Source organism: Macrobrachium rosenbergii, chromosome 58, assembly GCF_040412425.1.
Source record: "Macrobrachium rosenbergii isolate ZJJX-2024 chromosome 58, ASM4041242v1, whole genome shotgun sequence".
In the NCBI taxonomy this organism is placed as follows: Eukaryota; Metazoa; Arthropoda; class Malacostraca; order Decapoda; family Palaemonidae; genus Macrobrachium; species Macrobrachium rosenbergii.
In genome coordinates this window covers 5,295,743-5,309,345 of record NC_089798.1, presented here as the reverse complement: position 1 = coordinate 5,309,345, position 13,603 = coordinate 5,295,743, and the positions used below count along the sequence as shown (strand labels likewise).

At 37.6% G+C, this 13,603-nt stretch overlaps 1 protein-coding gene across 6 annotated transcripts in view; it reads left to right on the top strand.

Annotated features, from left to right (window-relative positions):
• LOC136837212 (uncharacterized) overlaps positions 1 to 11,677 on the top strand; it is a 189,832-nt gene extending 178,155 nt beyond the window's left edge. For all 6 annotated transcript variants that reach the window (XM_067101889.1, XM_067101886.1, XM_067101888.1 and 3 more), the window contains one exon: positions 11,194 to 11,677. In XM_067101889.1, coding sequence (XP_066957990.1) covers positions 11,194 to 11,300 — 107 coding nt within the window. In that variant the 3' untranslated portion in view covers positions 11,301 to 11,677. The remainder of the gene's footprint in view (positions 1 to 11,193) is intronic.
• Positions 11,678 to 13,603: the final 1,926 nt, after the last annotated feature.

The following is a 13,603-nucleotide window of genomic DNA, read 5'->3' as shown; positions in this document are numbered from 1 at the left end:
CAAACAGATGTCCGAAACATTACCTCTGTTTTGCCCTGTCTGTGTAGAAACTACTTTGCGGCTCGCACCAGCCATTAACAACTTCAAAGATTCTATACATTCATTCAGTAAGGAACAATCAATAAACCAGTAACACCCAGCCAGTATGTCACTCAATTCGATCCTTACAAAAGCATCCTTTCAGGTTCACGGATGGACTGCCTTCCCACCCACCTACTTTAAAGGGTGGTGTAGATTGCCAAGCCTTTTCTAGGCATGCAAGAGCCAGAATATGTTGATGTCCTTGAGCCTCAGAGTGAGGAGTGGATCAACCACAGATGCAGACTGTAACATGCTCTAGATCTGTGGTCTGGTTAAACTAAGTTACACTTAACTTTTTCAAGATCTGTTCCAACTATTTTTGGGAAACCTTGGCTTGGGCCAGGAACTCTTGCAGAATTTTCCTGATTCTTGCTCAGAAGAGACTAGCCAATCGTCTAGATAGGCCACCAGCTGAACTTGCTCAGAGCCCTTAAATGATTATCATCACCAATTTGTGAAGATGCCTGGGGAAATGTTCAAGCCAAAGGTCATGACTTGGAATTGTAGTTTCTCTTTATCTGGAACCCTAGGAGGGGGCAGAAGGAAACAGTGATAGGGATGTGCCAGTACATTTTCAGAGCAATAGAGGCAGTCCAGGTCCCAGCAACAGCAGTCATCTGAAACTTGTAGCACACAATGAGCTTGTTCAGTTTGATACATCAAGGATCACTCTTTATTTGAATAAATCCTTCTTGGGGACATAGAAGGGTTGTACCTAGTGATGAAGACTGGGAACTCCCTCTTTTTGACTTTACCCAAAGGGGACCTAACTGCTGGGTAGCCACATCCAACATTTTCCAATTCAGAGGGAAGGAAAAATGTTGCCCATGCCTTTATGGCGTTGTCAGACACAGATACTGAAATAAATGGCTTTTATCTCTTCCATTTTCTCATGCTCTTAAGTAATTGTGACATTCTTAAAATTTTCCTTCACATGATTCACCATTTCCAAGGTGAAGGGACAGGAGGCTAGGGCCACCTAAAGCGGGTACTGATTCTCCAGGATGGTCAAAATGCCATAATTTTTGTTGAAGCAGAACAAGGGGCCTTGGCTGCCATGCTAACTGGGAGGATAAGTCTCCTTTGGCAATTTCTCTATTCCAGTTGGAAGAGGGACCAACTGCCATTTTGTATTGGGAGGGTAGCACTGTTCTAAATTTCCACATGCTCATTGATAAAGTATTTGCCATCCAGCAAGAGGATTCACTCACTAAGGTATCACGCCAAGGATTGTTAATATTGGAGTCAGGAGCAGGAGTAGGTGTCCCTGATCCTCCCAGCCTAGGGAAGATAGGAGTCCAGGGTAGTCAGAATACTAAGACCAGTTTTCACTACAAAGTAGGACAGGCACCACTCTAGCTTGCTCCAAGGACCCTGCTTTCTCAGCAAGAGTACCCATCTCCATGCAGGTGGTCTTTGAGAACTTTTTAGTTTCTCTCCTAATGTATGAAAATGTCTTGGTAACAATGTCCAATTCAGTATTTAAGGCTGCCCTGAATTCTTGAAAGGAATCTTCAATAATGTTCTGAATATAGCAGCACTCAATATCAAAGGGTTCCCTGATACTGCACAAGACCTCTTGGACCCCTCCTTCCTAAGTTCCTCCCAGGCATCACTCAGAATCTCATTATGAGGATCATCTAGCTGGTGGGGGGTGGACTAGGCCAGCTGGAGTGCTGCTGCCACCTGGCAGAGAGGGAGTCTTAGGTGAAGGACTAGGAACCTCAGGAGTAACCAAAATATCAGTGGGAGGAGGTAGGTCTGTTCTTGGGTCATGCTTATGGATGCATTGATTTTTTTGCTTGAGAGAGCTTGGATCCCCTTGTGGGAGGTGCTGCTTATGTTGGAAAAAGGCTAGTACTATGCCCAGGTCTCCTTGGTTCAGTAAAGAGAGCTCAGTAGCCTGTTATTCAGGGCGTCTGTTCCAACTAATAACCCTTCTCCATTGGAGAAGCTATACAGTATACCCCCTGTATTCATGGGGGATGCGTACCACGACCCCCCCCCCTGCGAATGGTTAAAATCCATGAATAGTTAACACCCCCCTCTAAAAATGCTTATAACTGCCTATCTTGAAAGTTCAGATACCAAATGTATACTTTAAACTAGTATCCTACATCAAATATACCTTAAACTATTATCCCATTACTGTATTAATCTTCAAAATGATATTATTAATATCATTTCAAACTCATCTTAAACATTTTACCCTTAAAAATATATATGTGCATACTTCTAACCCTTCCAGCCAATAACAGAGAGAGAGAGAGAGAGAGAGAGAGAGAGAGAGGGAGAGTCTTCCTATCAACCACTCTCCCTTTCTATCTATCTATCTATCTATCTCTCACATTGTGAGTATCCTTTGGCATGAGAGAGAGAGAGAGAGAGAGAGAAACAGATGTGGTTGTTTGTTCATACATATGACAAAGTAAGAGAGAATAACTTTGGAAAGAGAGAGAGAGAGAGAGAGATTTCAGTATCTGTATGACCATCTGTGGGCAACATTACTCCCCTTCCTGGTCAATATGTTGTCACAATGTGTTCCAAGTACCTGGTTATTACACAACTAATCACAGAATTCAAAAATTTATGTCACTTCAGCCAGATACCTGAACTCTCATAACAAAAAGTATGACCGAGTACTTTAAAGGTAACAGTGATCCTTTAACAAACTTATAATCATGTAAGAAATCGGACTAAGTTTATCAAAACAAGTGTGAGGTATCAACAATTAAGCAAGAAATATACTAGAGCAAAAGGGCATCACTCCATCAAACAACTTTAACTGTTTCCCTGGTCGTAATTCACTTCAGCAAAGCTAAAGGAACAAAACATGTTTATCACTTTGCCATATGCACACAGTTAATTCTATTCACTGGTGGTCTATAGATGAAATGCTGTTTTTAAACATTTCAAATATAAAAATTTATTTTTAAATTCAAAATTTATAATTAGAATTCACAATCCGAAAAATTTACTGTTACTGTACTTGAAAACAACACAAAGAAGTAATTAATTCTTGAGTTAAATTATTAAACAAAACTAAATCACAAAACTTTAATTTATCAAGAAATTAAATTAATCAAGCATTATTTAAACTATCAAGAATTACTCAAGATTTGAAAAGAAAATCTTAGTAAATGAAAATTAAATCGAGTATGCAATGTTAAATTATCAAGAAATATTTAAAATGGTAAGTAAATAAATGTTAAATCACCAATATATAAAATATTAAAAATCAAGAGATTGCAAACACAATAACACACAAAAATGCACAAGAGATTTACCAGTAATAATTTCACTAAGGCAAAATTTCCCAAATAAACCTTATTATACCATGGTAATAATGAGTAAATTTCACTTTACCTTAAACAAGCTTGTGAAAACTTTTGCAAAATCACCTGAAGTGCAGCTGCTTGAGATTCACAAAACATTTTTTGTTAGGCGTTGTTACACTTCCTATATTCAGATCTCAAAAGCTAAGATAATACCAGTGACCACACTAACACTTTACGTTAATAATTTCTCTCTTTTGAAGAGAGAGAGAGAGAGAACCAACACAAAAGGCCTCTGAAAGCAGAATGAACGAACTTTAGAATTCCAGTTAGAAATGAAACAGTCTGAGGATGTTGTTATTAAGGCATTTTGGGAATGAGATATGAGAGAAAGTTCTAGAAAAAGGAAGGTGAAGTCACTTTCAGAGTAAAATGTTTTGAATGCAGTCAGGACAATGCATGATCAGAGCAATGAAGTCTTAAACATGATGCAATTGCCATGTGCTTCAGTGCAACATTCGTTTGCATTTCTCAGAAAGGTACACGTTTTTACCAGAAAATCGTGTGGGACGCAATCAGAACAATATATGTAACAGTGCGATATCATTCGTCTTCTTCTCGTATGGGACAAAGGTTTTACAGAAATCTTAACACGATCAAAACAGACTGCAACTAGCTAAGTATGACTGACATATTTTAAAAACAACATGAAAAACCCGAGTTGGTTTCCAGAACGGAGCAGCTATTGTTATCTCTTGCCTGTCAACGCATAACCCAAGACTAAGCGCTCTTTTATCTTTACTGGTGACAGATGAATCAAAACACAACATCTTGTCTAACTCGAATCTCTCCTTCCCGCTACTACGCTGTTATCAAGAAAGATACTACTAATTCTAAATTACGTTGTTAAGTTATCTAAATCACTAACTCTTTTGAGATCTGGCATTACACTGCATACGATATTTCAACAATTATTATTATTACACATAACACATGATAAATAGAAGAGTAAATATATCAAAACTATGGAAAGACATACATATTACAAGGCAACATCATGAAATTCCTCCCCCCCAGAAGATTAGTTATCCCGGGTTTGAATCCAACGATTCACAACGTAATAAATAATATGCTATGACATTAAATTTTCTTGAAATGTGTTTCACTTTTATATTGTACGGTTGCAGGCACAAAGACCACCTGGTCAGTCTCTGATTGTTATTTTTCATCTTATTGATGAATGAGATAGGGTTGTGGTCAGACAACACTAAAATTTCTTCATTCTTGGGCCTGTTCACATACACTTCAAACTTTTTCAATGCTGTGATTAATGCTAATGTTTCTTTTTCGATGGTGGAATACATTTTCTGATGTTTTTCCAACTTTGAAAACATGAAACACACTGGATGTAGAATACAAGCCCAAAAATCTTTGTAGCTGTTTCCTGGTAGTAGGGTGGCTATAGTTTCACACCATAAACCTCACTCCTGTTAATGTCTGTACTCTGGTGGAACATTCGAGGTTTCCAATCCCACAGACACGATCTCAGATATCTCCTCTCACAATATGAGCCTAAAGTAATATGCCCTCAGGAAAGTTTCCTTACCCAACCACCGAAACCTGTTCCCAATAACCATTTCCACTTTTATACTCATTCCATTTCTGCCTCGTCTGTTTTGATTCATCACAAAATACCATGCTTACCCATAAACATTATAACAACCTTTCCTTGTACTATTACACAAGTTTTCCTGCAACGTTGGATTGCCATAGCATTGGTGTACTTCTCTCCCTCCTACCATAGTGACTTTACTGCCTTTCAAGACCTCCTTTCCCAGTTACCAACCCCCTTACTTGTGATAGGTGTCTTCAACTGCCGACATACATTGTGGGGTAACTTGGTTACTGACTCCTGGGGGCGTGCCCTTGAGCAGTTTTTAATAGTTAATAAATTTTCTGTTTTAAACTTGGAACATCCAGCGCACTTTGACGCAAAAACACATACCTATTCTTGTCTAGCTCTAGCACTATGCTCTCCTGCACTCCAACTAGACTTTCACTGGTCAGTATTAGGCCACTTCATAACTAATGGCCATTTCCCTACCCTTCTTTCACCTACTTCTTATGTCCCAACTCCTAATCCTCCATGCTGGCTCTCTGATAAAGGTGATTGGTGCTCTTTTTCTTCACTCTCAGACATGTCTATATCTTCCTCATCCTTTACATCAACCCTGGACATGCTTACATACTTCCACATCATTTATTTCTGGTGATAGAAATTCATTCCTCGCTATAATGTGGTTTGGATTCCACACTAAACTGTAGGTCCCGTTGCTAAGTAACCAATTGGTTCTTAGCCACGTAATATAAGTCTGATCCTTCGGGCCAGCCCTAGGAGAGCTGTTAATCAGCTCAGTGGTCTGGTAAAACTAAGGTATACTTAAGTTCCGCATCATTTTAAGTGCTGCATTAGCAGCCATTCCAAGGACCACCCAACCCTTTACATCAAAATGTGTACCCAGGTGGAACAAAGACTGCAATAGAGCTCTGAGCATAAAACGCGTTGCTTGGTGCACCTTTAAACGAAAAAGAAACTCTCCCAGACACCTTACTGCCTTTATAATTTTTTAAAAAGCCACAGCCTCATTGAAATGCACTATACATGCTTCAAGAATCACAAGTTGGAGGGGCTATGTCTCCTCATTAACTTCCTCTTCCCCTATTTCAGCTGTCTGGAGACATAAAGTAAACTCCCCGTATTCGTGGGGATGCATATGGCACCCTCCGCGAATAGCTAAAATCCGTGAATACTTAAAACCCCTCTTAAAAATACTTAGAACTTCCTATTTTGATAGTTTAAACACAAGAAAATTTGCCAATTCGCAGTATTTTTCACTGAGAAATATTCACTAATTACTGTATTTTCATATCATTTTCATGACTAAATGTACTTTTTGTGATAAAACTATGAAAATACTCGGGTATAAGCATTTTTAGAGGGTTTTTCGTGTGTTTAAACTATTGAAATAGGCAGTTCTAAGTGTTTTTAGAGGGGTTTTAAGTATTCGCGGATTTTAGCTATTCGCGGGGGGTGCGGTACGCATCCCCTGTGAATACGGGGGGTTTACTGTAAAAGGTAATGTGGGCATTTTCATCCAATCGTTCCTTAACAACCGAGCCTACTGTGTACACATAAACCCCTCTATTTCTTTACCATATTCAATATGGAGTTCCCAAGGAAGTGTTCTTAGCATTACTCTATTTTTCTTAGCAATCAATGGTATTATAGCATCCCTGCCAGCAGGAGTTAGATCCTCCCTTTATGTCGATGATCTTGAAATTTATGCTGCCAGTTATTCAATCCCTAAGCTCCACTCACTTATCCAGTCTGCCGTTCTAGCTGTCTCTTCATGGGCTACTAGACATGGATTTCTCCTTTCCACTAATAAAAAAACATTTTTCATTCTTTTCTCTCTTTCTCAAACAGTATCTCCATCGCCACTTTTGCTCTACAATTTGTCCATACAGTACCGCACTAGTGGTAAATTCCTCGGTTTAATTTTTGACTCTTGCCATACCTGGAAGGAACTTATCTTATCAATTTAAAAACTGCTCTCTGTCTTTGCTTCATTCAAACTTCATCCCACGTTACTTGGGTTGTTGATCGCAAAACGCTTCTGCATCTACATGAAGCCCCGATTCTAGTTCTAGATTACAGATGCCACGTGTACTCTTCGCTTCCTCCTCCCTTCTTGGCCTTCTAGACCTGGTGCACCATTTAGTACTAAGATTGGCCCTTGGGGCCTTCTCATTGCCAATAGAAAGCCCTGTGCCGGATCAGGACCACCATAGCTTACCCGCCGACGTGCCCTCCTCACTCTGAGGTACTATGCCAGATTTCACCAATTCTCAACCCCTTCTTGTTAAATTTACTAACAATCCCGACTGACCCCACCCTTTCTCTATCCATATGAAGACCCTTCTTCTCACTTTTCATCCTCACAGTTGGCAATCCTTTAGTTCTATATTCACACTTTCCCACCTTAACTAATCCCCATTCCCTCAGTCTGCCCAGCTATACTACATAATTTTTCAAAACTTAAAACTGCCTTCCCTATTGTAAATTCTTATTTCTTGGAGCACATATCGATGCATAACACTACCACCCCGATCTACACAGATGTCTCCAAGTCCCCTAAAGGAACTGAGGCAGCAGTCCTCTTCCCCACCAAACTTTTACAACTACTCTTACCACCAGTGGCAAGCATACTTATGGCAGAACTATATGCTATTCTGTTTGTACTAAAACAACTCCTAATCTACCCCTCATCATCCTTTGTTATTTTCACAGACTTGGCTACCTCTCTAACCCTTATCCAATCTATTGCCTGTACACTTTCTATAGTCCGTGAAATTTGAGATTGGCTTTTCGCATTTCAGTGTGGAAAAAGCTGACCTGCTTCTGCTGGACCCTGAGCCATGTTGGCATCCTAGGCAATGAGCAAGTGGACTTGTTGGCCCACTCTGCAATTTTGTCGGGATGTTCGCACTTCAAAACCATCCCATATTCAGAATATTTCACATTTTTTCTGTAACTACCTACTAAGTCACTGGCAGTCTTTTTGGACAAATATCTCAAGTAAAAGTCTCTGTGCAACTAAACATACCTGTTACCATGGTTAAACCCATCTCACAAGAAAAGACGATCGGAAACAGCACTTGTCCGACTACCTATCAGTCATACAAACCTAACGCACTCCTACTTGAACTGATCCCCTCCAACACTGTCAAACTTGTCATACCCCTCTTTCAGTATCCCATATAATCCTTTCCTGCCCCCAACACACAGGTGCATGCAAAAGAGCATTTCCCAACCTAAACTCTCTTCCCCATTCACCTCGCCTTCATGATATTCTCACTGAAGCAGAAGACTTCTCCATAGAAAGTGGAATCTACTTCCTTCAACAAATAAACATTCTTCATCAAATTTGACTTATCAAGCAGTATCTCTGACCATACTTTATCTCTAAATAGCATAGCATAGCACTGTATGGTCTGCATGACCTGGCGCTTGATAGATATTAATTCAGTTCAGTATGTACATTGAATAACACAAGTATCACAATAATATAATTAAACAAAAGATATCATATAATCGAAATTGTTTAACGCAGAGAGAAATACTGTATGGGAAAAATTTTTCTGTATGACAGTACAGTAAGAGATTTACTCATTTAGGCATTGAGCAATAGAGTAAGGTGAATTTCACACAAAAACTTCAGTACTAAAGATAATGAAAACCCCCCATATAATGGAATCCTTTGAAAGCACTTTCTGTATATTGAAAATTAGAAAGGGAGCTAAGAAACATGAAAATATGAGAGCACTTAAGCTAAAACAACAAAACAGCAACAGATGTATGCTCATGGGGACACCCAGGTAGCAAAACAAAATTTGTGTATGAACAAAAAAAAAAAAAGGGCAAGATTTTTAGGAAACACTATTCTATAGGAAACTTAAAACTATTATTCTTAACTCTCCTCAATAAATCAATGCATCATCTTGGCAATAAAACACTGCACAACAAAAAACTTGGAGCATTTACTATGAAGACCATAAAAGTAATGACTTTGTCATCTCGAGCTACCAATACCATTGTTAATTAACACATTTGTGGAAGAGGGGTAAATCACTGCTTGGGGCAGGATAAAAAGCCTTCCTGCCATAAGTCCATTTGTATTCCATCACTATTCGGAAAACACTTGTCAAAAATGTAGTTTGCATCTGTTTAGCTAGGTCGGACAGTAGTGAAATAGTAGTCAGTGTGGGTTACCTCATATCCGTAGAGTAGTACCTTGAATTAAATCATCTTTTTGGCTGCAACATTCCTTCTGACCGGATAGACTCAGAAGACATGATTGACAAAACCAGTTTTCGGAGTTAGATGAAGTACCTGATTTTAACTCTTCAAGACCATCTCAAAAAATGCTGAGTCCTCTAGAAAGGCTACTATTCCCTCTAATTTTTACAGTATTTAGATATGGTCTTTCTAATCCGGGAGAATTCTAGCAGATATTTAATTCTTTTGCTTTTCACATATTTCAATTGTCATTGTTTGTGACTGTTGCTGGAGGTCATTGGGCAATTGTAGCATTTCATGTTTGTGAAACTACAAGCGAACATAAATGCAAGGTGACCAAACAGCAGGAGACATTTTCAACTTAATGTAATTCTCCTTAATTGTTTAATGTAAATGTAAATGTAACTATCCTGTACTACCTAATATGGTATTAGACTCTCCGCATGCTAGAAAATTACCATTTGCTTCAAGAGAAGGTGCAGGACAGTGTGGCTAGATATTTAATAGAGCCTGACATGAGTAGCATACCTACTATGTGAAAATTAGAATTTTTCATACAGTATAAATTGAAAATATGGTTCTCAAGGTCTGCCATGAAAGTATGTAAAGTTGAACTTCCTGTAGTGAATTTTTTTTTTGCCAAGTACAGTTAGAGGAAGTGGCTTATTGTATTTTCTTGAGGGGAGAGATGTTGAGTGTACAGTAGGTAATATAATAAGAAAAAATGTGAAGCAGCTTTCACCAAATTGTACATAATGTATCGAGTGAAGAGTCAAAGGAAGATCTTATAAACCTCCTGGTTGTATGAAATGAATGTTTTCAGAATTTAAAAAGATTATTTAGAGACACTTTTGATACAGCTGCTTGGAATTCTGAATATTTTACTGAAATATGGTCCAGCTGGGGGGACTCAGTTATTAGGAATCATGAGAAGATAAAAGCTATGGGAGGAAGGACATAGATATATCACATTACTATCTACAGTATTTATATTGTCACAAAACAGAAATACCCAGCCCAGGAGAGAAAGGATAATTCATGCTTCATCAAGGTACTGTAATTCAACAGTTAAAAACTTCACATCATAAATTGCATAAGATAAGTGTGACATGAAGCATGTGGTGAATATGTAAACCATTTATGGAAATTGAGAGGATTAGAAACAGAATTGACCATGGATATTGGTTATAATTTTTTGCAAATAAAATATGATTGGACAAATAGTAAATGGATGGAAAATGATCAGTCAAAATGAAATGGAAGATAGGACTGATTGTAGAAAAATACTGGTGATCCTAGAAGGCTGAGGGATGTTTTAAGCCTCATCTTTCCAAGGTGCCATAATTACAGTAGTGTGTTCAGTTCAGTAAAAGGTTGTGGAGTGATAGTGTAGAGCCTTTGAAAACTCTGACCCAAGATTGTTTCAGGGTGCTATTCAAAACATATTTAGCGACTGCTAAACTAGCAAAAAAAGCAGGGTTGCCCTTGAGGTGTGGTCAGTCAGTGTCTTTTTTGGTAAGAGTGGAATTGAAAATAAAAAAACATAACCATTAATTGTTGCATGCTGTCACTTCATTGATGGTTTGTTTGGCCAAATTACCTAAATAGTTTTCTTCAGTTTGTGACAGAAATTTTTTTTTTAAGATACAGATGGTTTTGCACACATAAACATTACAAAAACTTCATTGGAATATGTTATGCTTGTTTTTAAGTGTTCACACTCTTGTTTTATAGCAGTTTTCATTTTTCTCTTTCCATAGATTGCCATATCCAGTAAAAGTCCTAGCATACTTGCCTGACTGGAGGGCAGTGTATCCAGCCGTTATTAATTTTCTAGTATTGTTTTGGGCTTGTTAACATATCACTTAAATGATAATGGCTTTTGGAAGTATGATTTATATCCAAACATTTAGGTAGTTTTGAACAAATATTGTTTGATGGTGAAGGACTGTTTGTAATAATTTATTCTTTTTACAGTTATTGCCTTCTACAGCCAGAGCGAGGAAATATTTTTATACCTGTCCGGTGGGAAAGAACTCAAAACTTCCAGTGATATCATTAGGTTTTTTAAATCATTTTCATAAGTATCTCAGAGATAAGTTTCATTTCGGTAATCATAAATGATCTATAAACCAAATTGTAAGTATTGTAAGTACATTGATGTACTTTACTATAGATTGCCTTGTTTATATCCCAAGAACAGATTTTATTTACCGTAGATGTTTGGAGTAGAAGGATTTTAGAGGTTTTATATGCAGTACAGTATTGTTTACTTCCAGTTAGTGATCAGTACTTCCAGTTGATGGGTTTTTTGCCCACATCACCTTTTATACAAGCTAGTTTTAGTTATTGCATGTATTTTGTTATACTTAACCAATTTTTAATTTGATAGCTGTCACATAGATATAACTAATTTTAAATGTGATGGCTGTCACATAGAAATAAAGAGTATCGCTTACTAGATGTGTGTTTCTTTGATAGAATAACATGAGAAGCTTTCATATAACTTACAGTGAACAAGTAAATAGGAATGAGTCAAGAACACCAACCACATATATTAATTCAGAGACTTCGTTAGCACTAAATGTCACCATTTGTGGGGAGAGTGCATTTGTTATGTAAGTAATGACAATCAGTATATGAATTGTATACATATGTTCTCATAAAAACTGCACCAGCTAAGGTGTTTTGCATGAACATTTCGATAGAAATATTCTTGGTCTAGCAGAAGAGCATATTAAGAGAATTTGTAATGTCAGAATTCCACTGCTAGGTGCTAATAGCCAAAAAAAAGTTTTTGCTGTCCAAACATTTTGTTGCTTAGTGAAGGCTTCTTGTATCGTAGTTTTAAAAAAATGTTTGAAGTAATGTTATTGACATGCAGAACAGTGAAAAAGTTGATCAGGTAGGACTGCCCTTAGAATTTGAGTTACTGTACATTGACTTGTTTGTGTTCTCTTAGTCTGTATAAATTGTATTTGGGCTGTAGTTAAGTTTTGTAATGACAAGTTTTGTTATTACATATATTATAATCGTTGACTTAGGACTACTTCTGTGTGAACTTAGATTTGTAATGAGTTCTCTCCATTTTCTTCTGAAATTCCATCTGTGACAGGTTTTCATCTGTGCCCATTTTACTGGACTTGAAGTATTTTCCACTGCTTGCCATCTGCTACTTCCATATCAACACTTCTGACTGGATGCTTCTCTCTTTATCAGTTGCCCAAATTTTGTCTCTTGAGATTTTCTTTTATTTTCCTGCCAGTGGACACTACCTCTTTCATTAACTTCATTTGTAATATGTCTTCCCAGTTTATTTCAGCTACAAATCTCAACATTTTGTAGTCATGACTCTTAAGAATCTTTGAGTAACATTCTCTTTCCACTGAATCGAGTTGGCTGTTGTTCTTTTTCCTCACTGCCCTTCCAGTACAGTACCATTTTGACAATCCTATATAACAGATCTCCAAGGTAGAATTCTTAACTCTTAAAAGGCACATGAAAATAACAAACTTAGATCTTATTCAGAAAATTAAAGCTTTTTGAAAAGTTTACATTTTGGTAAACTGAAAATGTTGAGGATTCTGAATTTCATAAATGGGTTTATGTCCAGTACATGTCATTCACTTTTAATTTTAAATGTGGGTATTTACACAAATATTTGTTTCATCAAAAGCCCTTTAGTTTTAACATTGCTCTTCTATGTGTTACACAATATTTCAGACTTCTCTATGCACAGTAGAAGAGGAAATAGGATAACTTCCCTATGAGAACTGATATTCAGCCCAGTGGTCTGGATAAACTATTGTAATAATAATAATAATAATAATAATAATAAGATCAACTGCTCCCAGTATGCTGGTACACAGTCTTCCTACAGGTCCTCAGTGGCAGTTTTGCTTATGTGCCTGTTAGCTGATTCATAGCTCATATTCTTCGCCAGATGGTTTAGACTTCTTCAAGATTGCCATTGTTCACGATTTGATCTTTGTTTGTTTGCTTACAATTTTTGGAATTACTTCATTCCTAGTCCCCCTGGACATGGGACCACCTTGACATGGTGAGGGGACTCTTGAACCCCTGGAATTTGTTCCTGGGTTCAAGTCCAAGAGTCTTTTATATTAACACATTGTTGTGTGTGGGCTTTGGCTGATGAGTTTCTTAATGAATTAATGTAAGTTATGTAGCCATGCTTTGCCAAGGACACACGTAAACTGTCAATTGAAGCTGAAAGTTACCCTCAAAAGACAGACAATTACTTAAATGGATTAGGTCGCCGGTTGGGACTAGGTATGGTAAAAATGGATTACTTCTGTAAAAAAGGAATTACATTAAACCCCTTCACTTCCCACCTAGTCCCAACAAAGAGAGATTGTGCTGTGATAGC